The sequence below is a fragment of the Chrysoperla carnea genome, chromosome 1, assembly GCF_905475395.1.
Source record: "Chrysoperla carnea chromosome 1, inChrCarn1.1, whole genome shotgun sequence".
NCBI classification, from domain to species: Eukaryota; Metazoa; Arthropoda; class Insecta; order Neuroptera; family Chrysopidae; genus Chrysoperla; species Chrysoperla carnea.
Genome location: NC_058337.1, coordinates 41,866,964 through 41,894,933, shown reverse-complemented (window position 1 = coordinate 41,894,933; position 27,970 = coordinate 41,866,964). Strand labels below are relative to the sequence as shown.

The window sequence follows — 27,970 nt, the reverse complement described above, 5'->3', positions numbered from 1 at the left end:
GCTTCTGTCGCTGTTTGAAATAACCTATGCTGTTTTCCATTTATGGAGTTGTTCCCCCTTTGATGTCGTTATGAACGTCATTGATTATTTCCGTGCTATAATATATTTAAGTATTCGAATATGATGTCCATTAAATATTAATTAAAAACCTTGTTTCCTCAACTTTCGTAAGTGGGGTGTCGAAAGTCATTAGGGAGATGAAATACTAATTTTAGCAAACTGCGTAAAATTTTTGAGTTTCATAAGAACATCAAAAAAAGCTAGGTACAAAAGCCATCTTTCTAGTAGTTTTACCGAAGTTTAGTGTCTATTAATACTGGACAAATTAAGAATATGTGAGCCCGCGGGCGATATCAATTTTTATCACAAAATATTTTTAAATTTTGTGTTAAGAATGTATAAATCAAAACTTTTTAAATAAATACACATGATCTGGATATATTTTATGGAAACGAATTCACCTTCTACATGTTTTTGATCGCCAATACTTTTTGTATACTTGAAATGAATGTGATGAATGAATATACTGTTCAATTTTATTTAACAAAATAATGAATTGTTTTGAATCTTTATTAGTATTGTACAGTGTAAATATATTTTTTAAACCGCAAAATTTATTTGTAATAAATTTAAAAAAACATTTTTATTATCGGAGCTTGTTTTGTGTTTCTAGCTCACTTTTAAATAAATAATATATCATTGTCGGCTTTGTTGATTGTGGAATGGATATTGTTTATTGTATATTTTTTTTAATAGAAAGTTCTAAAATAGCTATCGCAACAATATTGATTGTAGCGGAAATTAAAAATACTTCAATTCCAAAAGATTCGAAAATAATGGATTGTTTTCCAAAGTCAGGAGGTAGGCTAAGCCATTCTCTAGCTCTACATTTATCTCTGTTGCATACAATCTTTTATTTTTGTGTTTGAAAGTTTGTTACTATTTCGAAAAAAAACCGCTGAACCGGTCTTGATGAAATTTCTTTCATTCTGGAGCCGAACAAAGGCTACTATTTACCATGGAATTTATGTCATTCCTACGGAAATCCATACTATTATATAAATTAACAAGGACGTTTGTATACTTATTACCTTTTCACAGATACTGAAAAAATTTTAATGAAGTGTGGAATAGAGATAGCTTGCAACCCTCCAATAGGTCAGAGACAACTTTTTCGTTGGAAAATATACCATCACTACGGGAATATGTACTAGTATAATAAATATGAAAATTTGTATATTTTATTATATTTCAACCGATGATTTTTATAAAATTTGAAAATAAGATCTGTTTTTTCTAAGATAAGTTCGCATTTTGAAAAAAAATTAGACAATTACTTTAAGTGCACATATTGCAGTATAAATATGATAATATTGAATCCAATTCTTAAATCGAGGTATCAGATTGGCAATGAAGACAGCCGGCAATGCCGTACAGTTAGATAGACTTTTAAATAATAATGTTTTTATTCATTTTATATCCATTTCTTGTCATAAATTTTGTAAAACGTATTATTCAAGCTACATTATTCATACATAATAAATTTTCTTAATTTTTTCATAATTTTATGATAAATTTAAAATTTAGGATAATACCCTACAGCTTAGCATGTTAAATTCAGTGTTATCTATATTAAGAGTGTAGTGCGATACATAAATTGTGTGAATAGATGAATGTGAACATTTTCGTACAAATCAGTAAACGAAAAATTGATTTAATATGGGTGTATATAAATAAATTGATAGATAACCTAATACTAATACGATGCTCATAAAATTATGATTTGAATAAAGGCGAGAAATTAATTAATACTTCTAACTTCTAAACAATTCATTAATTTTGAAAATAAATTAAAAATATTTTAAAATAAGATCTATAAAAATTATTTACACCCTTATGATTTAATAATATAATGAAAATAATATAATTATTATATTAGCTATAAATTTCAATTTATAAACATAAAAATTTAATTAGAATTGTTGTTTTTTTTAAAATATCGTATGTATCCACTTATATTATACAGGGTGGTGGAAAATGGAGTTTTCTTTCCTGTATTAGCGGTATATTTTTTTATTTAAACATTGTAAATTAAAGGGGAATTTTTTTAAATTTGTTTTTTGAAATTTTGTCTCGCAAATTGTGCAGTGATTGGCTTATTACTAATCACTCTTTCTTTCAAATACTCCATAGGAAACAGAAAAGAGCTTTTACGCAAAAAATTGCATTTGTCAAAGATTTTCTTTAATAGAGTCATTTAATCTCCTGTAGTATCCGCTATGATTCAGTACTGCTTCTTGGTTCCAAGGCGAATTGCGTTTTAAATGTTGCATTAAAAATTCTTCAAGTTCTATTTGCAAAATCCTGAAATATTATTTGCAAAAGGAGCAGTCGAATTCATTTGGCGCTAGTCTGTATAAATTTTCATTTAATATTCGTCGTCAAGGGAGGTCAAACTTACAGTAATTTATCGTTTACGTTAAATATTTTACGCTAGCGACAATTACTGTCAGTTTGGCATTCAAACGTCAATGAAAGCGCACTTTTATGGCTAATTTACATGTTAGTCATAGAAATATAGCATTCATAGACTGCCAGTAGATAGAAAATATTAAAGGTAATCTTGCAATGTAAGATGAGAAATGTGTCAAAATTAGGGATGGTATTGATGGGATATATCAATATTTTAAATTTTGATATTAATATCGATATTTTAAAACATTTTCCACCATACTTTGCAAGATTAGATCTATATATTATCTTAATTAAAGGTATATCTATCTCTCTAAAAACTTATTCTAAAATGAAATTAATAGACTTTTTAATTTGAAACAATTTTTTTATTTCGTGTAGTATGTAAAAAAACTATTCAAATGTTTGTAAACAGCACTGCTTGACAAAGATAGAAAATATTTGGTGTTTTATCGCTAGAATAATTTTTTGACAACTCCCCGAAACATAGCAAATTTATAAAATGATCTATTTACGTCCCCTTTCTTTTCTATAGATAATGCACACAAAATTTAACGTAAAATAATCTAAGAGATTAATCAATCACTTTTAACAATTAAATTTTCTCGACATCTTTTAAATTATGTTATACATTGAATAAAAAAGCCTGTTGTAATGTAAATTAATTTTACGAGTATAATTTTTCAAAAAAATATCACAAAATTAAAAATTCTTGACAGTTTTAGCGTGAAAATATTCTTGATAGTTTTTTCGCTTTATAAAATGAAGATACCATATTATTATTACCTATACCAGAAGTATCGGCAACAATAAAGCATTTAAATTAATTTAAATATAGCTAATATAACAGTTGTTTGTTACTACATAATAATTAATTATACATGTTACATATATTTAGTTTTATTTGTTATTATTTTTATATAATAAAAATTATAATATGAATAAACAAACAATTAAAAAACTGATTATTTTGTATGTTTATTTGTATATATAGATGATATATTTGGTAATTAATTATTATTAGATTTATATAATAACGAATTGTATATCAAAAAAAGAAGAAAAAAATTCAATACACAAAACACTATATTAATATTATATATATAATACTATATATAACTATAATTATTATTATTAAAAAACAATATAAAATTATTAGTTCGTTGCAAATTTATTTTACCTTTAAATCTGAGTGGATAAGGCGCTAGATTAAGGTATTTTTACATATTTCAATTTTGTAAACTAACTTCATTCATCTATTTGTTTATTTACTTTGTCATTTAACGTAGTTTGGCCATAACAGTCCAGTTCATCAAACCATGATCATGTACATGTGCACTATTTGTGAGAACGGTCATGTAGACAGTCATATAGATTTATGCATTTGTTTGTCAATTCCTTTATTTCCGGTGTCTGTAACGAAACTCCTTGCTTCAGAAAATTCGTTAGGAATAACAATACTAGAAAATAGTATTCTTAATTAAGACTATTTTTGCCACAAATTCGTAAATAAATGAAAGAATAGTTCCTCTAAAGTATATAAAAGTAATTTTTTTCAAATTAATAATTTCATTTTCTATTAATTATTAATAAAAAAAAAAAGTTATATTTTTTAATAAAGAACGAATTGTGATTCTTTGTGATGTATTGATATCCTTTGAGGCTGGGAACCAATCGGAATCACACGAGATTCTCATTTTTTTGCTTGTTTCCACGTAAAATTGTGTTAAAATATTATAATGAAACAAGTTGAGAGACAAACCATTTTTCATCTTGTAGATTTTTTTCCCATTTCTCTGTGCGGTGGCGTTATTAAAGCTATATGATGACGTCACTGGCGTTTGAATTTATAGCAGTGTAGAAAATATATATATACTTATACTTTCGGTATAAATAGGTTGCGATGATCGTTGTTGTTGAGTTCGCCCGTGTATTGTAACATATGATACTCCAACCTTTTCTAGTTGACGACACAGTTCAATTGTTTTATTTTCGACAGTTAATAACCGACAATTATTTTCAATTGTAAAATTACATGAAAAATCAATTTAAAAAAACATTTTTTAAAAATTTTTCTTAATAAATTTTAGGAACTTTTCGAAAAAAATAATATTAAAAAACATTGACAAACCAGATTGTTCAGTTGTAGATAATAAAGTTTCTTTAACACAAAAATTAACAGTTTACTATTCGGACGCCGTACATTAATAACGATTCGTTTAAGGGGAAAGTAATGATAGAACGAAAACGTGACACAAATGATAATTTGGATTGTATAAAGAAAGGGGGTATTGAATATTATAGAATAGCGTTACGTAATTTATGGATTTAATGTAAGAGTAAACTGGGTATATAAAGAATGGAACAACATTTAATTTTTTTAATTAAAATCGTTTAATAATTTTAAATAAATTTCGTCTCTATTTTCATAATTTAAAATCATATTTTGATTTAATATATACTGGTCATAATCATATTGTTCTGGCAGAATATTATATTTCTTATACAAAAACTCAAATACATCATAAAAATTATTTAAACTATTAAAAACTTTTCGTTCACATTTCGGTAACACTTTTTCTAACATAAATACTAAATGATGATGAAAACATTGATATGTTAAGTTCGGGAATTTTTTATTTGAGCATATATTTTTAATAAAACTTAAATCTATATCAGAGTCTTTATTGTATTCACTTAAAATTGTATTGAAACAAATGTTCAGCCATTTTTGTACACAATCAATAGAAGTATGTTCGGTATTTATTTCCATGAATAATGTTGGATTTGTTAATATGCCACGTGCCACCATAATACCTTCACAACCGGTAGACAAATGTAAATTTACAGCATCTTGATACGTTTTCACATCGCCATTTGCTACAACCGGAATTTTTAATGATTGTTTTACATTTCTTATACTTTCGATATTAATAGGTTGCGATGATCGTTGTTGTTGAGTTCGCCCGTGTATTGTAACATATGATACTCCAGCCTTTTCTAGTTGACGACACAGTTCAATTGTTTTATTTTCGTCAGTTAATAATCGAATTTTTGCTGATACTGTAAAATTATTTTGTACATGTGCTCGACATTGACGTATTAAATCTGATATTAAGTCGGGTTTTGATAATAATGCGCAACCATAACCATCTGTAATAGCCCAACGTTGTGGGCAACCGCAATTTATTTCAACGCCATCACTATATCTGCAAATAAATTCAAAATTCGTTTTACTTAATAATTAATTCTAAAAATTTGGATCGCAAAATTTCTAGAAAGTACTAGAGCATAAGGCAATAATAGTGTTATACATTTTTTCTATACAGAGACTTTTGTCCTATACAAAAAATGTTTATCATCTAGAAACACTGTAATCGGATATAAATATTATTAAAGATAATAAATGAGAACTCTAGGATATTTCAAAATAGAATTAATAAATACGTATTTCGACTATCATGTAGTCATCTTCAGTATGAATTAGCTAATCGTAATTACTCTATCTAGTGATTAAAATAATAACTATTATTAGTGTTTTTTTAACACTTTCTTGAAAAGCATTTTATAGAAATAGCATAATTTGTCAAGTGGTTCGATTAAAATGAAATTTTCTTAATAAAAAGCACGCCCTGAGGAAAATATAATGTGATAAATAACTGTTTGATTATAAATTAAATAAATAGAGAAACAATGACTTTCTTGTCAACTAACACACTCTTTGAATAACATGACAACAACAGGTGTTTTTACTGGTTTTATCTAAAATCAAAAATCGATTCTGCGAGTTAAAAATCATTAAAAATGATCTATGAATATCTTGTTAATCCCTTCATGCAATTGCTAGCGACTGAATTAACTTTAAACTTCAATACTGAATAAAATAAACTTCACAGTATCAATAAATGAAATTCGAACTATCTTTTGCAGCAGAGGATTAAAAAATTGCTTGAACGACTGTATTCAAATCAGCGTTCGTTCTCATTACACTGTCGATAAGTCGATCTAAACAATTTTGGTATTTGAATACGGCAAAACGATTTCTCTAAAACCATTTTTGCCTTAAGAGTTGAATTCAGTTTTAGAAACTGTACACAACTTCACTACTCCAATGAAGAGCACGCAAAAATATCTAAATACATTAATCTATGTTTTAATTCGACTACTTACGGCGCAACCATATGTGTTGCTCCAACAAAATCATGAACTGTATTGACACCAAATTGTACAACCAGTGGTGTATCATCTACAAAGAAATTTTTATTTAAAAAAAAAATATACGTCATCTTCAAAAACAAATGAAATACGTACACATATTAGTCGTAAATTCATTTAAGCGTGCTTGTTCACTTTTACAAAATGAATCAGCCATTATCATTGGCGTATAACTAATATCACAACCATAATTTCGAACTAATGTTCGAAATTGTAATCTAATAAAATAAAAATTTTATTAACTGGTATTCAGAATAAATAAAATTTATCTTAGTATTTGATACTTACTTACTATATCGAACCATTGGGGCAGATATTTTAATAAAATCATCATTATTTTCAAATATATCTAATATAGATGTACGCATATTTAAAAATTTTATTATTTTTCCAAAATTAATAGATAATTATAGTATCATTGTCTTAAAAAATTAGATTATTTTGATAATTAAAATAATTATCAGTACAATTATATCACTGTTTAATCAGACAATAAAAATTTCGAACAAAGTATTAGTTGTAACAATTTGTCGTAACATTAACATGAATTTAAGTTCATAAACCCGACATTTCATTTTTGAATTGTGAAGTATTATTTATAATTAATTCAATAAATATCATTTTTATATAAATTTCTAATTCCACATTTTAAAATCTATCAAGATTATTTAATAGTTAGCAGTAAGTACCTTTTAATATAAAATCTTTTTATTTTAACCTAAAATTGTTTTTCAAATGATAAGTAAAATGTGTATGTCACAGATTCGGAAAATTGACAATTGACTTTATCGAAGAGGTTATAGAAATATCGAAGTATTGGTATTTCTTGTCTTTTTTTTTATAAGATTTTAGTCTAAATTTAAAATAAACAATTTTTAAATAATTGAGTTTAATTTATATTTGTTTTTAAATGCTTAGGTAAATAAATTTAAGTACACATGATTTATTTATTATAAAGCCTGTTTTACATGTAAAGTGTTGAAAATTTTGAATTTTTTAATTGCAAATGAATTGAAATGAAAATTGTAATTTTATTGTATTTGGCTCTGGATATTTAAAACATTTGAACATCTTAAAAAGAATTAAATACTTTAAAGTGACTTTCGATACTCATAATGGGCATTTTGATTTTAAAAAATGATGTCAAAAAAATTCTACGAAAAAAAAATTAAAATAACAAAATAACCACGTAGTCGGAGGTACAGACGAAATATATTCCTTCGCCTTAACTAATTTACTAATATTAGGTGGCTGCTTTTAACACTCTACAGTGTGTAGACTTAAAGGTTCAGTTTCTATATCACCCGGGCTTTCATCACGATTCTAACGATACCACAACTGTTATAATTTGGTCAGGCTTTTTTGATCTACAGTGAAACAAGGCCAGCCACAGCCATATGAAACGCGTATTTATATCCTTCGTTCGTCAGATAAATAATATAAGTCGTCCACTGATTATAATATATCTTAAAAAAAGATAGCAAATCTCATCTGTAGCAAACGTAGCGAAATAGAATAAATATTGTGAAACAAATTATTTTTTTAAAATAACCCTTTCGTAGTCGGGTACAAATGGGCGGGTATGCTTTAGGTATAATTTATATTTTGTTCATCCAATTAATATTAAAAATGCGAAAGTTTGTGAGGATGTATGGATGTTTGTTACTTTCAAAATAGCACATAAGCTATAATTTATATATTATAAAATTATAATTAAAGATACTAGCAGTTACTCGCTGCTAGAATCTGAATAATCTTTTTTTTAAATAAAACAATGATTCCTATCTTCTGAATTTTCCGTAATCTGAGTAACTCTATTTATAGTATACATTACCCAATTATTGCTCATGCATAAAATTAGTATAATTAAGTTATGGATATGCTCCACCAGAGGGAATATTTTTGTCCTTAAACTTTTTTTCGATTTACAAGTCGATATCTCAGATTTGAGTCAGAGTTGGGTAATTTTTTTTTATGAAGGGTTCAGTTGAGAGGTCTTAACTGAAAGTAGACTTTGGATTCCTTGGTTGTTACGCCACTGAGTATATAACGAAGAGCTATCAGAAAATGAATATTTCATTATAATTGTATTAAATTTCAATAAATTTAGATAAAAATTACAAGTATTCTAATCATTTTCAGCATAAAATTAAGTAAGCTAGATGATTAGACTCAAAATTATAGGTATACTAAATGACATAATTATAGGCACATTAAAACAACATAGTAAAAATTAACGTAAATTAAATAAACTAATTACATTTTGCTAATGAGCGGGGAGTCCGTGACAGTAAAACTGCACTTACACGGATTAAGAAATTTCCCATATGAATCAATGCTATTTAACGATAGGTACAAAATGTACTAGGTGTGTCAGGGTTTATCCTGGCAGAAATATTTTTATATTTTAATTACAAGTATTTTGCACTTTCATGGAAATTCATTTGTAAGAGATCATTTTATTGCAAATTTTATCTATTTTCAGGAAATTTCTTATCGTGGCAGAAAGGTCTGTCGCATCGATTTTTAATTTACAAAGCCAATAAAATTTTACCCTTATCGCGAAATTACTTTTTTTTTTATTTGTTCGTTTTGAGTTCTAATTTTGAAATATCTCGGTGTGACAGCTCAAAACTTGACCAAAATATCTCGGTGTGACACCAGTAAAAAATACAAAAATCCTGACAAAAAATATTTCTGCCAGAATAAACCCTGGCAAACCTAATTCCTATTGTACCTATTGTTAGGTTGTAGTATGGATTCATATGCGAAATTTCGAAATCCGTGTAAGTGCAGTTTTACTGTCACGGGCTAGAAGGCTATAATTAAATTCAAGGAAAATCAAATACGATATAGTTCAGGAGTTTTAGTTTAAAATGCAACACAGATAGAAAATTTTAAAACTAAATAATGCTAGTATTCCTATAAATAGAGTCCACTACGATGACTCTCTTTTTTGATATACCATAAAGGTGCGGTTCGGGGAAAGTCGGGCAAATTATAAATTTTAATAAAATCCACCTCATTTGATGATTATGAGTATTATTCAATATATTTCCAAAATTGCTACAAAATAAAGCTTTTGGTGATTTTAGGCGATATCGCAAAAGTTATTAATTAAAACGGTAAATGCACCCGATTTTTTTATTTTTACTCCTTTTCTTTTAACTCGTTGTATCTACGTATCTGCTTGTCTGTCGAAAATACTTAGGATCGATTTTTAACCTTTCGACGATAAAAATTAAAAAATAGCGAATACCAAAACACGACTTTTAAATTTCTGCTGTCCAATATATCTCAGTTGCAATAGCACAGATTTTCCTTTTTTCTAGTTAAAATTCGCTATCAGGATGTTAAAAAACATATAAAACGATATAAAACTCGTAACATTTTCCTTAAATTAAAAAACCGTCGATTCAAATCGATCGAGAGAAAATTTATTTTTTCTTATTTAAAAAAAGTGTCAGTTAAAGCTCAAGATCTGAGGAGTATTTTGCTGTAGGTGTTTTAAATTTGATCAAAACTCGCCGAGTGAAAAATTTTGGAAATGGGCCATTTTTGACATTAAAATGGTTGTAACTTTTTTAACACGCAATTTTTTCGAAAAAATCACAATGGTAAAAAGTGCTTTATTTTGCCCGTTTTACCCTTAAAAGGCATTTTCGAATTTAAAAAAACAACTGTTTAAGTATTAGCTAACAAATTAATTTGTTTGAAACAATATTATTATAGCTCACTCGCACAAATTTGTTTTTTACTAATTAACTCCTTTTGGTCCAAGGTTTACGAAAAGTACAAACATGTTTAGTCGCATTCACATTTTCAGTCATTTTCATTTCTACGCACTTTTTCAGGGGTTTGTAGGATGGAAAAAATAGGATGAAAAGTGTGCAATTATTATAACTATTGATAAATTTAACGATATCGCCCTGCCATATTATCTATAAATTTCACTAAGCAAGTTAAATCTATTAAATATTTTGGTGGTCTAGGGTGGGACAAATGAAGATTGTTTGTTCTAGAGGGGAGCAAATAAGCAATTTTTAGATATCCATAAATACTGAATCAACTAGCCATGTCCAGAGTGAGGTAACTCAACATTCCTGTCCCCTCCTTCAGTATGACCTTCGGTTTCAGTGGGGTCCAGGCAGATTACGAGGACAAAATAAATGCGGCACTGAATAATATATATAAATCGGTTCAATTTTTCCCTAGATTTATTATGTTATCCATAACAATGTTTTAATTTTCTTAGATTAGGTAAATATAGAATTCATAATCGTAAATTGATATTTTTACTATAATCAATTCTGCATTACAATAAAAACGTACTAAATTGAGTAATAAAAATGATAAAAGTGGGAGTAAAAAAATGTATTACCATTTTTTTTTAATGATTTATAAATAACATGTCCTAGCTTCCATTGTTAGTTTATTTTACAAAAAGTTTTCATACATTTTTAATTGTTGTGTCTCAAGATTTTTAAGTATATATCAAATTATCTGATTTAGATAAAATTGAGTCGATCATTAAATTAGTACAATAAGCAAGTGATAATTCAAGATTGCAATAAAAAAATATTTATAGAAATATCATAAATTAAAATGGTAGGTTTTAAATTACTTAATACGCTTAATATCTAAGCGGGCGATGTGTATTTTCCATCTGATTTTTGTACAAAATTCTAAATAGCATTTATGTTTTGTTAAACAGGTGAAAATAAACAATTTTAAATGTTATTTGTTGAAATACTTTATCTAGATAGTGTTGAATATCAGTACTTGTATTTTTTTTAATTAATAAATTAAAATAAATGATTTATGTCGGAATAAATGACAACCTTTTTTCCTCGTAAATTTTTCTTGGATTTTTTTTTTTCGGCTTTTAAAACCTACATATTTTAAAAAGGATCTTTAAACAAAAAAATTTTCCCGAAAATTGAATATAATTTCGGATGAATTTAGTATGAAAATAGACTGGACTCACTATTTGAAGCTACCCATGCACCTATTTAACCTTTTTCAAAGTCACGTTTACGAATTCAAAGTCAGGTGATTTTCGCCTATACCAAAATTTCTATTTTAAACATTCCCTGGGAGTAAACTTACTATACTCTGATATATTTCATACATAGGGTATACAAATAAATAAAAATTCATTAAATTCTATTCAGGTAATTTAAATTGAAGGATTATCAACAATAAATAATGTGCTTAAAACTGAAAATTTCCCTTTGACGGCGTTTCTTTCATTACTTTTTTAATAATTTTATTAAAAACTTGTTTAATTTTTATTCAAAATTTATTAATATTATACAGGGTGGCTACTTAAGTTGGCTATTCGTGCATATAGATAGCGCTGCGAATATTTTTTTGTGCATGTCTGCTTCTAATTACACAGCAGAGCAATCTACTATGTCACAAACGCGATTAAATTCAATAGTTGTCAATTGAAATTATATGGATTATTTCGATATAATCCCGAAGCAAAATTATACTTAAAAATATGTACTCTCTGCGTCACAAAATTTGCACAAAGCAAATGTAAAGATTCCATACTTTTTTCTCTAAAATATATTTGGTGATACATGTGATATATACATGTCATAACTATTTTCAACAAACCTTAATCCTCATCTTTTAATCCTAACAAACCTTAGAGTTTTAATGAATTTATGAAAATGGATAATCAATTTGTGCAAATTTTGTGATGCAGAGAGTATACCTAAATGTAAACTCAGCAAAAGATAGCAATTTTGTGAATGCACGTGTATTGATATTTTTTATTATTTAATATACAGGGTGGGCCATTTTAATCTATTATGGCTAATAAGTCGTTTCGATTTAACTAATAAAACAATAAATTAAACAAATGTTGCAGAACTTGATGGGGAACATCATTGTTCTCACATGAGATTGGATCTTGTTATCTGGGGGTTACTTTAATAGCCAATTTAGATCCCATCAGCTAAGAGATAGAATAACACATTAAATTAGAAAGTTTATATCCTCATAATAAAACCAACATTTTTTATTTAAAACATTTTTTCGACCGGACTAGCTATTACATTCGATTGAATTTAGGTCTAAAACATAAGAGGCACTTTCTACATTAATTATTATTACCACATATGAATAATCCAATTCTAAATGATAAATATTCAGTATTAATCATGATAATATTTTTTATTCGATCGTTGTTATCAAGATATTTTTAAACATTTGGGTTACCACCAGCAAGCAAAAGTGTAAAAATCTATCTTTCCTTTTTCGCATTAGAAGAGTGATATATACTGATATATATTCTCAATTGTAAAAAAATCTTTTTGTTGAAAAAATCACTAAATCCCAATATTCTACTAATACTAATTTTAATTTTCTAGGTAATATATAAAAAACATTTTACTTTTTTTTTTCTAATACAATTCAATTCGATAATGGCTTTGAAATCAACAACAAATATACTGAAAAATTTACGATCCTGTATGAAAGATATCACATACGTATCGGAACCACTACAAGCTTATATCATACCTACAAATGATGCACATCAAGTAAGTATAAAAGCAATTTTATAATTATTATGTTTGAAAATCGAAAATATTTATTTAGTTAATATCGTGTGTAATCTACGAGGTCTTTTGAAATTCGAGTCCTTCATACATTCTTTTCTAATACTTATCAAAAAATATTTTAAAACTACATCCGTTTTATTATATTTTTTTGTAAATCTAATAAAAAGATAATTGTATAACAAACTCAAATATCATGTTGTCTGCTTAGAATCTGAAAACATTAGTCTAACGAGTTAAAATTTATCCTTATTTGAATAACAAACAAATTGATACTAAATTTTAAGCATGCCACTATAAATAGAAATATCCTATCATGAAGTTAAGCCCTAGTTTAAACTCGATATAATCAAGCCCTATAAACGAAGAAATCGGGTGTTAGACACTTTTCGAAAACTTCCCAGTGATCAAAAACTATTGACTCGTGATTTTCTGATTTGCTAGTTATGTCGAAAATATTGCATTTTAATTTATTTTCAGAGTGAATACATTGATAAATCGGATGCACGTCGAGAATTTGTATCGGGATTCACTGGGTCGGCAGGTACTGTTGTTGTCACCGAAACAGAAGCATTGCTGTGGACGGATGGACGATATTATTTACAAGCTGAACAAGAATTAGATTCAAATTGGAAATTAATGAAGGAAGGGCAACCATCAACACCAAAAATTACAGAATATTTATCAAAAACATTACCACCAAATTCGTTTGTTGGTGTCGATGGTTCATTATACAATTATCGAGAATATAGTCCATTGGAAAATGAATTAAGATTAAATGGACATGCATTAAAATCAATATCTACAAATCTTGTTGATTTAATATGGACAGACCGACCAGCACCCACATCAAACATTGTATTTCCGTTAACTTTAAATTATACAGGTAAGCAAATTATTTTATTCGAGATATTTAATGATTGTATTTTTAAGGCAAGGATCCATAAAATTTTAGTTATATTTAAATACGTTTTTTCCAAAACATTGCTTGAATTTTATTCAATTTGTAGTAAATAATGAACCACTTTTGAAAAAATTTATCTGGCTGACAATTTTTGTTAATTAACTTCTGACAAACCTTTTGATATAAATTTTTTTTTTTTTTTTAATGAAAATGCACTTCATAACACCTTGATTTTATACCATGTATATATGAAATATATCAAGGTATACTAAGTTTAGTCCCAAGTTTGTAACGCCTAAAATATTGATACTACGAACAAAATTTTGGTATAGGTGTGCATAAAATCACCTACTTAGTCCATTTTCAGTTTTCTGTCCGCCTGCCTGTCTGTCAACTCGATAACTCAAAAACGAAAAAAGATATCATGCTGAAATTTTTATTGCGTGCATAGGACGTAAAAAGTGAGGAAGAGTTCGTAAATGAGCAACATAAGTCAATTGGGTCTTGGGTCCTTAGGACCCATCTTGTAAACCGTTAGAGATAAAACAAAAGTTTAAATGTAAAAAATTTTCCTTATAAAAAAATAAATCACTATTGTTTGAAACATTTTTTCATAAACATCACTGTTTACCTTTGAGGGCGCAAATTATATAGTATGTAATATGTATTAAATGGGAATATTAGTTCTGGGTGGCTATCTAATTACATGACGTAAAAAAAAAAACAAACGATTCCGTATTTAATACTGTCTATATATCACAATTAAATCAGTCAATTGTTGATTTTCACTTTTATCTTTTTAAATTAAAGTTTAAAATATTTTCTATCTGTACACATACATAGCATGTGCATAGTCAAAACTTAAAAAAAAAAAAAATTAAAGTGGTGTATTTACGTATTACGTGGTGTTTATACGCGCTTTTTTGGAAAAAAAAGCTTTTACAAAGGCAATGTCATGTACATGTTTTTCAGCCATTTTCACTTTATAATTTTCAGATGTTCGGTGGGGTGCCTTTTTTTATTAGAGTCGCTTAGATTACAACTAATTATTAACGATGAAGTTGAAAGAAGCAAATTTTGATTATTCATTTTACGCCACAAGAGTTTTTTTTTATAAAATTAATGTCGTATATACATCGACGTACCATTTCACTACTGATCTACCTTTAGCTCGTTGTATAACATTAATTTATTAACATTAGAGCTCCTTGACAGTAGATACATATTGTAAATTAAAAACTAAAGTAGGTTTCTAACACAACAAAATTTTACAAGACTTTTTAAATAAATAAAAAACAAACAAACAATTTACTAAAATAATTGTTAAACAAATAAAAATTTTTTTAAGGTTTTAACATAAAAATTCCTCATTTCGTAATCATATCCTAATTTTACGCTATATCAAAAAGTGAATTAGGCATTGAAATAACAATATAATGCTTTAAGTAAAAATTCCATTCATTCGAATTTTTCGACTTTTATATTTTTTAAAACTAATAAATCAAAATTTTCCACGATACCAAATCCGAAAAATTATTATGAAAAAGAAGTGGATTTTTTTCACTTAACATTTTACTTAGAAAATTGTGGTTACGTCTTGACAAAGAATCGATCCGAGGCATTAAAACACTGCACTCGAAGTTGTTAACTCCATTACATAGCTATTGTAGTTATATTTTCAATGTTTTTCGCATTCATTTCATTTTGTCGTAATGAACTATCAAATTGTACCATTATTACCCAATATGTAACTGCTGTACGTATTATCTGAAATCAATTAATCATCGTTGTTAGTAAAAATCATTATTACAGTTTATCTAATTCCACAAAATTAATCACATACGCTTATGTTCCATACCAAAATAATACCCCATAGCAAAAATATCCTATGTACAAATGTCTGAATATGAATAAGTATCCCAAGACGGAGCAGATGTAATCAAAGAGTTAACAAAAGGCCAAAAAATCCCCAGATCCGTGACAATTTGACTTTATTAAAAGCATGATTAACCGGTGACTCGTACTTACTCAATTCTAGTAGTAAGTATTAAAAGACAATTCGTGGATCACAGGGTTAACACGAATGCTAAAGAACACACAATCTTGTGCCCTTTTGACCCCATTAAAGGCATTATTAACCCCTGGATAACACGGTGGTTGTATTCAAAAGATTACCGTAAAAGCCAATAAAATTGCAAACCTGCAGCCTCGTGTCAACTCAAACACAGTAGGTTGAAAATCCTTTTCGTTGTAAAACAGTTTTTTGCCTTACTTTTATATTAGAAAAGTATTTATATTTTTAAAAGGGTTTAAAAATGCTAGGATAATCTCTAGGTATGGTACATTACCGAATCGATGGTACTGGCATCTACGTCAAAAATTCGATAAATATTAAAATATATTCTTTTATGTATTATTTGCAACGATAATTGACGAATCTAGAAACAAAAATCTTGTTATACTACTTAACAGTGCATTTATTTTATATACATATTCGATTTATTCTTACATTTTGAGACAATTTAGTATCATTTATTGCATTTTGCAATTTGTGTAACGAACTGCCAGTTTTATTTGCCTAAAAACAATACCAATTTAAAATAAAGCGTCTACAGAAATAATTTTTTAATTGTTGCAGTGAGCTTTAATTTTTTAAACTCATTATCTTTGTTTAAAAAAGGTATTTTTTATTTCGAATAATTCCATTTAAGAAATTCGCTATATTTTAATTGACCTGTTATACAGCATAAACCAAGCAAGTCGATTGAAAATGTGTCCCATTAGATTAAAAAACTGAGAATGAAATGCTCTTAAATAATCGAAATTCGAAGTGTTAATAAAAAATTTTCTCAAACAAATGTTAATTGTAACTCGAAAAGGTGCTAAATGTTTTAGTACAATTCATTTGTAACTTTGTGGCACAATCTAACATTAACAATCAAAAATGAAATAACAAATTGTGTCATTAATTAAATGGCCCTATATGGAGCTAAGAAAATTTAAAAATTATTATTTTAGTATTAGGTTCGATTTTATAGAGTTAAATGTAGACGGTCGATAAAACGTATTAAATATGGTGAACTTATCTAGCACAATCAGTAAACAACATTAAATCGCTAATAGTAAAAAAAAGTCAAATTCGTAATAATTAACAATTTATTTACAATAATTATTTAAAAATAAAAACTTAGTACAAAGCACATGAAAAATATGTTTAAAGTTTCTTCTGTTTACGTGGACGGGGTGGATTCCATGACACTCTAGTACTATCTGTAATACTAATTATATCTAAACCACCCATTTGTAATCCTTTAATCGCTGACATTCGTCCTGGACCAATGCCTTGAACTCGTACACGTACAGTTTTTAGTCCACGTTCAATAGCCCGTGATGATATACTAATTGCGGTAGCTTGTGCTGCTATATTTGTTCCCTTTCGTGTATTTTTAAAGCCTTCAACACCACATGATCGAATCATTTGTGTTTTGCCCTTGTGATCCGTTATATTTAGAATTGTATTATTTGGTGACACCTGAAATAAATAATAATTTATTCGATTACTTAAGTAGGATTAAAATAAGTTTCTAAAAAGCTTTATCGACATGTGTATCGCGCAATATTATGTAATTTTTCTTACCTTTACGTTACAAATTGGTATTTCATCAAAAGGAATACCATTAAATAGTTGTTTGTGTGTGTTAATATTCGGAAAACGTTGAAACGATTTATCACTAACTAAAGTATCGATGTCAATTACTTTTTCACCAACGGTACCTTCATCTTTGACCGGCATTGATGCTAACATTTGTTTTTTGTCTTCTGTTTTAAATCTAATATTTGTCGTATATATTGAACGATGCGATAAACGCATCGAATTATTTATAAATAATTTTGTAATATTTAACATGTTTATTATTGTTCGTTTATCATTGAGGTTATAAATGAAATTTTGACATATTTTAAAAGAAGTTAATATGTAGTTTTTATTCTAGTACCTGACCTGACTACTGTATTATCTATCACTACTAGTATTAAATAATATACATAGAGGAATAGAGGTTTCAAATCATAGACGTGTATAATAAATATAGACCACAGTCTTCTAATATTGTAATACCACGACTTCTAATGATTTGAAAGTTTATTTTACAACTAAACGGTAGGGTTTTAAATATCCACTATAGTTTTTTTTTAGAAATTTATCAATAACTTTCATATATTTTCTTTAAAACATGAAGTATCTCACATATTTTGTTAAATAGCTGCTGATATTAAGAAACCTCTTGTGGAAATATTTCAAACGAAAGACTCAAAAAGTTTTACTAATTCTGAAAAACTCTTCTTTTGTAATACTAAGACTTTTTAAATATTTCTACAAGAGACACTTCCATCTTCCACTAATAAACAGTTTTAATAAAATGTAATGTGAAGAATCTTGTTTACTTTAAAATATAGTTAATTAAAAAATGTCTCTTAAATTATACTTACATAATGGGTCGTTTCTTGACATGTTCGAATAATTTCTCTTAATTCAAGCATATCAGCTATTAACCAAAACACAAATAAATATAAACAATCGTCGGATGGTACATTTTCTTCCGGCTTTGTAATACGATGGTAAAATAAAAATGTGTACGATACCATCTCTAAATACTCAAAGGTCAAGTTTAAAAATAATTGTACTTGATAAGCGTTTAATATCATTGATTGAATTTCCATGCATTGAGAATGTAAATCAAATATTATTTTTAATTTATAATCATTTGATTGAATTTGATTTTTTTGCTTATCTGAAAAAAATTGTAATATGAAATATTATGAAAGCCACTAAGACATGGATAATTATAGCATTCCGAACCAAATTTAGCAAACAATTTTCACAATTCTTACTATAAGATACTTTCACTATTTTTTTTATGATCAAGCCAAATCGAAGCCCCCTGTATATGCTGAAGATGTCGGCTTCAGTGTTCTCAAATTTACGTGAGGCTTCTAGGCCCTCCAAAACAAAATTAAATTAGCTGTCTGGAATTGTCTTTTTAGGGTACATCATAAACTTCCTGATAAATCTTATACCCTATGAAGAACTATATCCAATTTCTTTGATAATAAAATCAGGGTATAGCAATTTTACACTCACACTCACACATAGAAATAAAAATAGATTCCGTGGAATTGGTAATAATCACACGGTTTAGGTTGTGGTAACCAAATGGTTTAGGTCGTGCTTCGTGCAGTCAATATAGTGGAGTGCCTAATTAAAAAATCATTTTGGTCTAGGCTATAACTTAATGTTACACCACATTGACGCGTAAAACTAACGCATTAGACCGCGGTTACAAATCAGAAATCATATTGTTTCTCGTCTATGACTCGGCGGTAAGAGAATGTAGCTAACGCGTATGTATGCTGCGTCAATGGAATGAAGCCTTAATCCATGTTATGGATATTTCCTAAATTTTAGATACCGCATTTAAGAAATTAAATCCCCACTATATTTCTTGTTTGAAATTTTACCTCTAGAAACCTCTGAAGTTAGTGCATTTGCTCGTAATTTAAACCACCATGTTAAATCAACATTATATTCTGGATCATATATTAATTGTTCAATACATTGGTTAATCAATATTAATCGATACATATTAATTTTTGTCAATATAATAAATTGTATTTTAATTACAATCATTAAGATTGCCGGTACACAAATAAAGAATAACATTATATAATCAACAGTTAAAAATAAACGAAAGAATATCATACGTAAAGATAAATTAATTATTGGATATATTAAATAAAATAAAATATAAATTAATGTTTTCTTATACATGTTATATAATACATTTTTATTATTTAATAATTTTATTAAAAATTTATCAATATTATATATTGTATTATATATGCTGATCAATTTATTACGTTTTATAAATGTGAATATTAATGAAGTATATGCTTGGGTTGTACGTGAACATATTATTGAAATATAACATATTTTTGGTATTAATGAAATAAATAATTCAGTTCCAATTATTAATCTTGGATAAACAAAGCATGCATTTAAAGAATATATTATTAAAAATAATATTAAATATGGATAACCACGTGATTTAATTGTATGGTTTAGTAATCTTGATTTATTATTGATATTATTGTTTTCATATGATTGAAATTGAATTGGATTTAAACCAAGTATTAAACTGATTATTAATAATGGTTGTACAGTACCTGGAGCAAACAAATAAATTGTACATGAATTAGTCTTTGGGTACTTAGAAGTCAAGGCTATCGATAATTTTAGATTTTGGCATCTTTAATTATTGCGATAGCCATAGGGTCTTAAAAATTTAATTATCGAGTTTTGCCGATAAAAAAGACTGTCGGTTAAAAAAGAAAAACTAGTATATAGAGTAATGCTTTTGATTTTCATCACGTTTTTCCGATAATTATCTGCTTTTTATTCAGAGTGTTTAATTAGAAATGTAGAAAATCAAAAATATATAGAGTTATGAAAGTAATTAAAATAATCGTGTAACAATCGGTTGTAAAGAATCGTCCAACAATCGACTTTATTACTCTTCTCTAATTAGACGATTTAGCTAAAGTTTCTTTAGTCCAAGTTGCTTTGTTTGGGAGCTAGACGATTAAAAGTTGAAATTTTGAAATCGTTTTTTTGTAACTTAACTCCAAATGCGAAAGTTTTTTTTGTAAAACTTAAATGCGATCTTTCTACTTTTGTCAAAAAAATTTCCGACCGAATGAAATTTCCAGTTAATCATAAGGATAAACGATTCTAACCACGAGTACTTTTTTTTTATATACACAGTTTATTGAATCTAAATTCAACACTTTTAACCCTTTACCTTCATGGTAAAGCATTTCGAGCGTAGCAATTATGAGTGATTTGAAATCGAAAAACTTCACGTTCATGCCAATGTATTGATGGTAGAATTAATTTTTATGTGAACATTATTGCCCAACCATAACACTCGAAGTAGTGCAATAGAAAGTATATGTATAGTTTTCATTTTTTTTTTATAAATGTAAAATAGTTATAATGCATTGAAGATGGCCATAAATTGTATTCACGTTCACTTGTTTTATAGAAATCTTTAATTTATGCTTTACAATAATGTTGTATAATAGATGGCGTAATGGATTGTCAAAAAAATAAATTCAATTTTTTTATTTTTATGTTCTGATGTATGAAAAATATTATTGCAAAATTTCATTAATATCCATTCAGTAGTTTTTGCGTATTAGTAGCAATGTTATTGTAAAGTTTCATTAAAATCTATTGAGTAGTTTTTGCGTCAAAGCGTAACAAAATAAACAACAAACTCACTTTCACATTTATAATATATAGGGATAAAACAAAGTCAGTATACCCAATTTTACCAAAATAGTATTTCGCGTTTGCAGTTAAGTTATAAAAAACGATTTCGAAATTTTAACTTTAGGGCCGCCTTGCTTCCAAACGAAGTATATCTGATATAGACAGACCAGTAGAGCATTCTGTTAAAGTGACGATCTCAAATTGTGTGCAGTTACATTTAATTTGTTATAAACTATTTTGCAAAAACGGATTGTATTACAAAATGAAATCTTTGATTGATTATTGCATTTTTTAATATTTTTTAAGTGTGATAATAAATACATAGCTGATTATCGAATTTAAAGTTTCATGAAAATTTTTTACTATTGAGTTACAATTTTGTATAATTTTTTTCTATTCTAACCGTATATGTTATAATAGTTAAATATATTATTTAATTTCATTTTAAATTATTTTGAATTGTCACTTCGTAAGAAATATTGCTTATTGAATAAAACTTGCAAACATACAGCTTAGTTATTTATATTCGAAATATTACTCATTATGAAACGCAATAAAATCGACTGAAGGTAAAAAACCTTTATATATGATTAATAATGAATAATAAATAAGTAAAGGTGAAAAAATTGTGAGATTCGTTGATAGGTAAAATTATAAACGTTATTTGTTTGTATAATTTTCATGAATATCTTAACTATCCCCTGTGAGAAAATCCAAGATTAAAATTTATTTAAACAACTTTATTTAAGTAACTTTATATCACTAAAAAAAAATAAAAAATAAAATTTTTCTAAAAAAAGACGCTAAAAAACGAAAAAAGTAACTAAGGTGTCTCCCTACAAATGTTTTGGATTGTATGCACGGTAAGAGTATACATGCTTATCGTGAAATAATGTGTTATTTTTAACTGTAATGTACCACTCAACTATTTCTCATATAATATATAGTGTACGAAGTGTTCTTTAAAATTCTGTTAAATTGTTATCTCTCTTTGACCGCCAATGCTTTAACTATAGTCATTTCTGTTTAACAATAAAATTTATTAGCTTTTCGTTATATCTCAACAATGAAACGGTCGATAATTTTGAACTTTTTTAAATTCAAATATATCACTTTTACTTTTAACAAATATATCACTATTTAACATTGACATTATATTACATTACATTGTAACTATAAAGTCAATGCTATTTAATTAAGTTTACCTCAAGTTAGAGGCGGTCAGTCGAATTCAAATTAAAAGTATATAATTTTTTTTCCGCATTTTTTTGAGCCGGTTTAATTTTTTTCCGAAACTTTTTTAAAATTACGTTTAAAAGAATAAATTAGGGTTTCTTTATATAATATTCTTCTTTCCAAAAAAAAATTTACAATTAGATAGAACACAGTGCTGTTAATTTTTCAATGGGTTTGATATCTTATTATCTACACAGTATTCTGCGATAGGGTGATTTATTCATAGCTAACAGTCATATAAAAAAAAGAGAATTTTCACTTTGATTAGAGAAAAAATTATACTTCTGCGTTGGCGGATACAATACACAATAAAGTCACAGGGTGTTTATTTTACAACTTAAAAGTTCGTAGTCTTGCAAACTTTCAGGCGTTACCATGAATATGATAAAACGCTATTTTCTATCTAGATACATATTTGTATTTACGAAAATATTTGTTATTGTTACTTGTGCCTCCCATTTTTATCTACTATAGTATGATTTTACTTTAATGTGTTTACCTGACATCTATCATTTTATTCCTTAACAAAACTCTGAATACAAATCTAATCAAACGGATATAATGAAGTCACAACCAATCAAAGACAACTGTTGTACGCTAAGTTAATATTAATAAAATTTTAAAAATTTTTTTACAGGACAAAAATCATCCGAAAAATTAGTTAGAATTGAAAAGAAAATGAAAGAAAAAAACGCGAAATTTTTAGTGGTAACAGCATTGGATGAAATTGCCTGGCTATTAAATTTACGTGGATCAGATATTATATATAATCCAGTATTTGTATCATATGTGATTATTCAAAATAGTCAAATACATTTATTTATTGATTCCAAGAAAATTACACCTGAAGTTAAACAACACTTTAGTAATGAGAATATTGATGTAGTTTTACACGATTATGATCAATTCTTTGTAAGTAATATTTCAATATAATTAATTGACTATTATGGACAGTGAATGTATCATCAAAATATTATTAGAGTACCCCTATAACGGCTATATCATTTTCATATTATTAACATTGTTACAAAAAATATTTAAATGAATTTAACTTCAAATCAATTTGACGAATTTTGATGAATTTTTTTATCGTATTCATATCACCTTGAATGTAATATAGGCTATTTTTTTATTCAATTTTTCAAATATTAAATATATTATATAATTCTTTAGGCTTCCTAAATGGTATAAGCTATAAATCTGAGTTTTTACATTATCAGAGTTCACCCACATCATTATTTTTCGTTTAAATATGTTGGTGGAAGTGAGGAAATTATATAGCGTCTAAGAATTGGAAGGTTATACTACAGCTAGCTTTTTTATGGCAATTAAGCCAACATTATTCTGGAATACGGGAAGCTAATTTGCAAATAAAATCAACGAAAGTTTTATCAATTAATCATTAACCGCCTCGTTAATTATATTTGATTTAACCGTCTCGTTAACTCTCGCTGCTGAGATTCGAACTGGTAACCTCCTAGTTTCAAGCAAACAATCATTTAAATTAATTCAATTTGATGAATTTTGATTTAAATATTCTTTATCATTTAGAAGTACCATCTTTTTAAATCATTATTATTTTAAATAATTTTTTGAGCTTTCTGCACTTTAGCTTCCATTCAGAACCTTGCTGCACCATATTTGCCAAATCGATTGTAAGGAAAGAGGTCTGTCAATAATTGACAGAAGCGGAGAACTAATTTGATACTTTGCCTTCTCAACTTTGTTACATAGGGTGTCCTATAATAAGTGCATTAATATGATAGTACCAACTGTGATATACAGAATGAAAACCTAAACAGAAATTACTTAGACGTTTTTATCATTTATGAGATATTTCTACGTTCATTCTAATTAACTACACCAATAATTACATTAATAGGTGGAAGCAGATAATATCTCCTCCATGAATTTGCTACTTTTTACTTAGAATTGTTCAACAATGTATGTAAGAATGAAAGCTTTAGGCATCTCCACTTTAAGAGAGCTTCACACGAGATTTTTTTAATAAGTATATTATTGGAATGACTTATTATAACCTTACAATTTTCTTTTTGTAAACACCAACAATTTTGAAATATATACTTAAATGAGGCTCGACATGTCACTTGTGAAAGTTATTTGTACAAGAAACCATTTTTTATTTACCAGAACGGGACTGTTCACGCGATATAAGTCTTCTGAAACGATTCCTACTATACTGGCTTGATCAACCAATTTCTTAACATAAGACAATAAACAATAATTTTCAAATATTTTTTATAGGATTATTTGAAAACCATAGCTCAAGATCTGTCTATACAAAATAGAGGATGGGTAAGTTCAACATCAAGTTACAATGTCGTCAATTCTGTGGCAGAAAAACATCGTATATTATCAATTACTCCAATACCGGTTATGAAAGCAATTAAAAATGATGTAGAAATAGAAGGAATGAAAGCTGCACATATTAGAGACGGTGCTGCATTGGCATGTTACTTTAGTTGGTTACAAAAACAAGTGGAAAATGGTGTTCAAGTTACCGAGACATCTGGAGCAGCACAATTATTAAAATTTAGACAGTAATTAATTTTTTTTTCTATAATTCATTTATTTGCAATCGAAGATAATATTTTTTATTTTTTGTAGGCAACAAAATGATTTTGTATCAGAAAGTTTTTCAACAATTAGTGCATTTGGTCCACATGGCTCAATCATTCATTTTGAACCATCAGAGAAAAATAATTTGGTTATAACAAATAAATCATTATATTTATGTGACTCTGGTGCACAATATAAGGATGGAACCACTGATTTAACTCGTACCATGCATTTTGGAGAACCAACACAATTCCAAATTGATTCTTTTACTCGTGTATTCAAGGGCCAAGAGTTTTTACGCTCTAGTATATTCCCAAATGAAATTTTAGTAAGTAAACGCTAATGCTAATTGTTTAGTATATAGATTGTTTGATAGATTTACATCTAATATTTACGGGCAACACATTTGGTGCGTCGATGTGTATTGCAGATTGCTGTAAAAAAGCCCTACAGGCAAGGTTCGGGCGAGAACTTTGATTAAGTCGAAAAAAGATAGCATAAGATAGCATAAAACTGCCGATTTTCTGACGGCTAATGTCAATGAGCTCCGGTATAGGTTCCAAACCACTGAAACATTCTAGGAAGTTGTAAAGCCGATGTGTTGGAAATAATACAAAGCTGTCGAACATGGCACAATGAACACAATTTTTTTTCGGGAGCGAATAGCGATTTGAAAGCTACTTCTAAAACCATCAAAAAAATGATCAAAATTCTATGGAGGAAGTATATTCCAAGATAGATATCATCAGAGTAGAATCTGAGGAATTTCGTAAATATTATTTACCTTCAAAAAGCCTGTATAAGCAATATCGTACTAATTAGGAGACAAACAAACTGAATGTTAGTGCCGAGCTGTCACAATGATAAGAAGGAAAAAATCAGTCCCTTTTTGATGACTTTTGATTTGAATTCCATTTTCAACAAAGCACTCTTCTATTTCTAACTAGCTAGTTTCTAATTTACTGTTTCTTAATAGTTCACGGAGTAGAGGCTGGTGCTTTCCATCGTAGGACAATCGATGCAATCTAACCTACTATACTTGGACGCTATAATTTATAGATCTCGCTAATCAATTATACTTACTAAAACAATATTTTCGTGATCGTATTTTATATTATTCTAATTCTTTATTAGGGAAATACGTTAGACAGCTACGCACGTAGATACTTATGGGAAGTTGGGTTGGATTATGGTCATGGTACATCACATGGTATTGGATCATTTTTAAATGTACATGAAGGACCAATGGGTATTACATGGAGAGCAATGCCTGACGATCCAGGTTTACAAGAAAATATGTTCCTATCAGACGAACCAGGATATTATCAAGATAATGAATGGGGTATTCGTATTGAAGATATTGTGCGTGTCGTAAAAGCTTCAACACCATACAATCATCAAAATCGTGGCTATTTAACATTTGAAAAAGTTTCAATGGTACCAATACAAACTAAATTATTGAACAAAACATTGTTGACTAATGCTGAAGTGAGTACCTATTTTATTAGTATGTATTTAAATCTCTGCTTTGTCTTCTGTATCGCCTAAAAAGTTGCATATATTTTTATGTTTCTTAATTAATTTCTTTAATTATTTATTATTAATTTATATTTTTTGTAGATTACTGCCTTGAATGAGTACCACTATCAAGTTCTTACTCAAGTTGGTAAATTATTAGATGAACAAGGACAAACTGAAGCAAAAGAATGGTTAATCCATGAAACTGAACCAATACCCCTCAATAAATAATAAATGAAATATAATATATTAATTGTTTGTACTAAAAGATTCAATTTTATTCGTATAAAAATAATGAATATAAGTTTTTATGTATTATGTTAAGATCTCAAACGCTCATCATTCAATTTAATATAACAAACACCTTGATAATGTAAAGGTCAAAGTACCAAAACTTTTGTTACTTTAATATAATGGCTTGGACTTACAATTTGTAACGCTTAAATAAAAGAAAAAATGAAATAAAAGTTTGAATATGAAAAATATTTCTTTTCGCATTTTAGCTTCTATTTTCTCATTTTTGAAAAAAATGATGTTAGAGAGCTTTTGCTATCTCTCAAAGATTGCCAAATTCGAAAATGGGTAAATTTTCTGTCCGGGTATTATATAAAAAAGAAGTTAGCAAATATATAGGAAGCTTTGATATTATTATTAAATGTGCATCTTGAAATTCGATTCAAAACAAGTCGATTTCAAAAAAACCTTTATAATTTTATTAATATTCAGTACTGTTTATAAATAATTTTGCTATTATTTAAAGTTAATCAAAGTTTATATCAATTAAATTGAATTATTTTGTATACTTTTAAATTTAACATCAAAGGATGAATATATGAAATATAAATGTCTTGAGCCGTTTTGCCACATTTATAATGAAGTGGATGAGTTTTATTAAATGAAAATTATTATTAATATTGTGATAATATTATTTCCATATTAAATACTTTTTTAATCCATAATGTTTATTTGTAAGTCCGATTGAAATAAAATTTGGTAAGTTACTTCATCTTAGCGTTTTAGACTACAAGCCCATGCTAAAATTTTTCGGGTGAAATGACCCACCAGGAATCATGTTGAAAAAGATACTCCTATATATAAAAGTAAGTTTAAGCATCATGGTGTTAGTTTGCGCGGTACTTACTT

General features: G+C 27.4%; 3 protein-coding genes across 3 annotated transcripts; 1 reads left to right on the top strand and 2 right to left on the bottom strand.

Annotated features, from left to right (window-relative positions):
- Positions 1–40: 40 nt before the first annotated feature.
- On the bottom strand, positions 41–7,252 carry LOC123305069 (tRNA-dihydrouridine(20a/20b) synthase [NAD(P)+]-like). Its single transcript, XM_044886680.1, has 5 exons — positions 6,976–7,252; positions 6,784–6,905; positions 6,643–6,718; positions 4,935–5,681; positions 41–95 (listed from the first exon to the last, which is right to left on the bottom strand). The coding sequence occupies exons 1-5, from the start codon at positions 7,053–7,055 to the stop codon at positions 41–43; spliced, it is 1,080 nt and encodes a 359-aa protein (XP_044742615.1). The 5' UTR covers positions 7,056–7,252.
- LOC123301358 (xaa-Pro aminopeptidase ApepP-like) lies at positions 7,224–27,283 on the top strand. The gene is made up of 8 exons (XM_044884097.1): positions 7,224–7,368; positions 13,071–13,241; positions 13,740–14,145; positions 23,367–23,641; positions 24,995–25,290; positions 25,358–25,637; positions 26,444–26,797; positions 26,930–27,283. Exons 2-8 carry the CDS (start codon positions 13,125–13,127, stop codon positions 27,056–27,058), a joined length of 1,857 nt encoding a protein of 618 aa, XP_044740032.1. The 5' UTR covers positions 7,224–7,368; positions 13,071–13,124; the 3' UTR covers positions 27,059–27,283.
- On the bottom strand, positions 17,346–18,137 carry LOC123301366 (28S ribosomal protein S11, mitochondrial). The gene is made up of 2 exons (XM_044884106.1): positions 17,801–18,137; positions 17,346–17,695 (listed from the first exon to the last, which is right to left on the bottom strand). The coding sequence occupies exons 1-2, from the start codon at positions 18,068–18,070 to the stop codon at positions 17,378–17,380; spliced, it is 588 nt and encodes a 195-aa protein (XP_044740041.1). The 5' UTR covers positions 18,071–18,137; the 3' UTR covers positions 17,346–17,377.
- Positions 27,284–27,970: the final 687 nt, after the last annotated feature.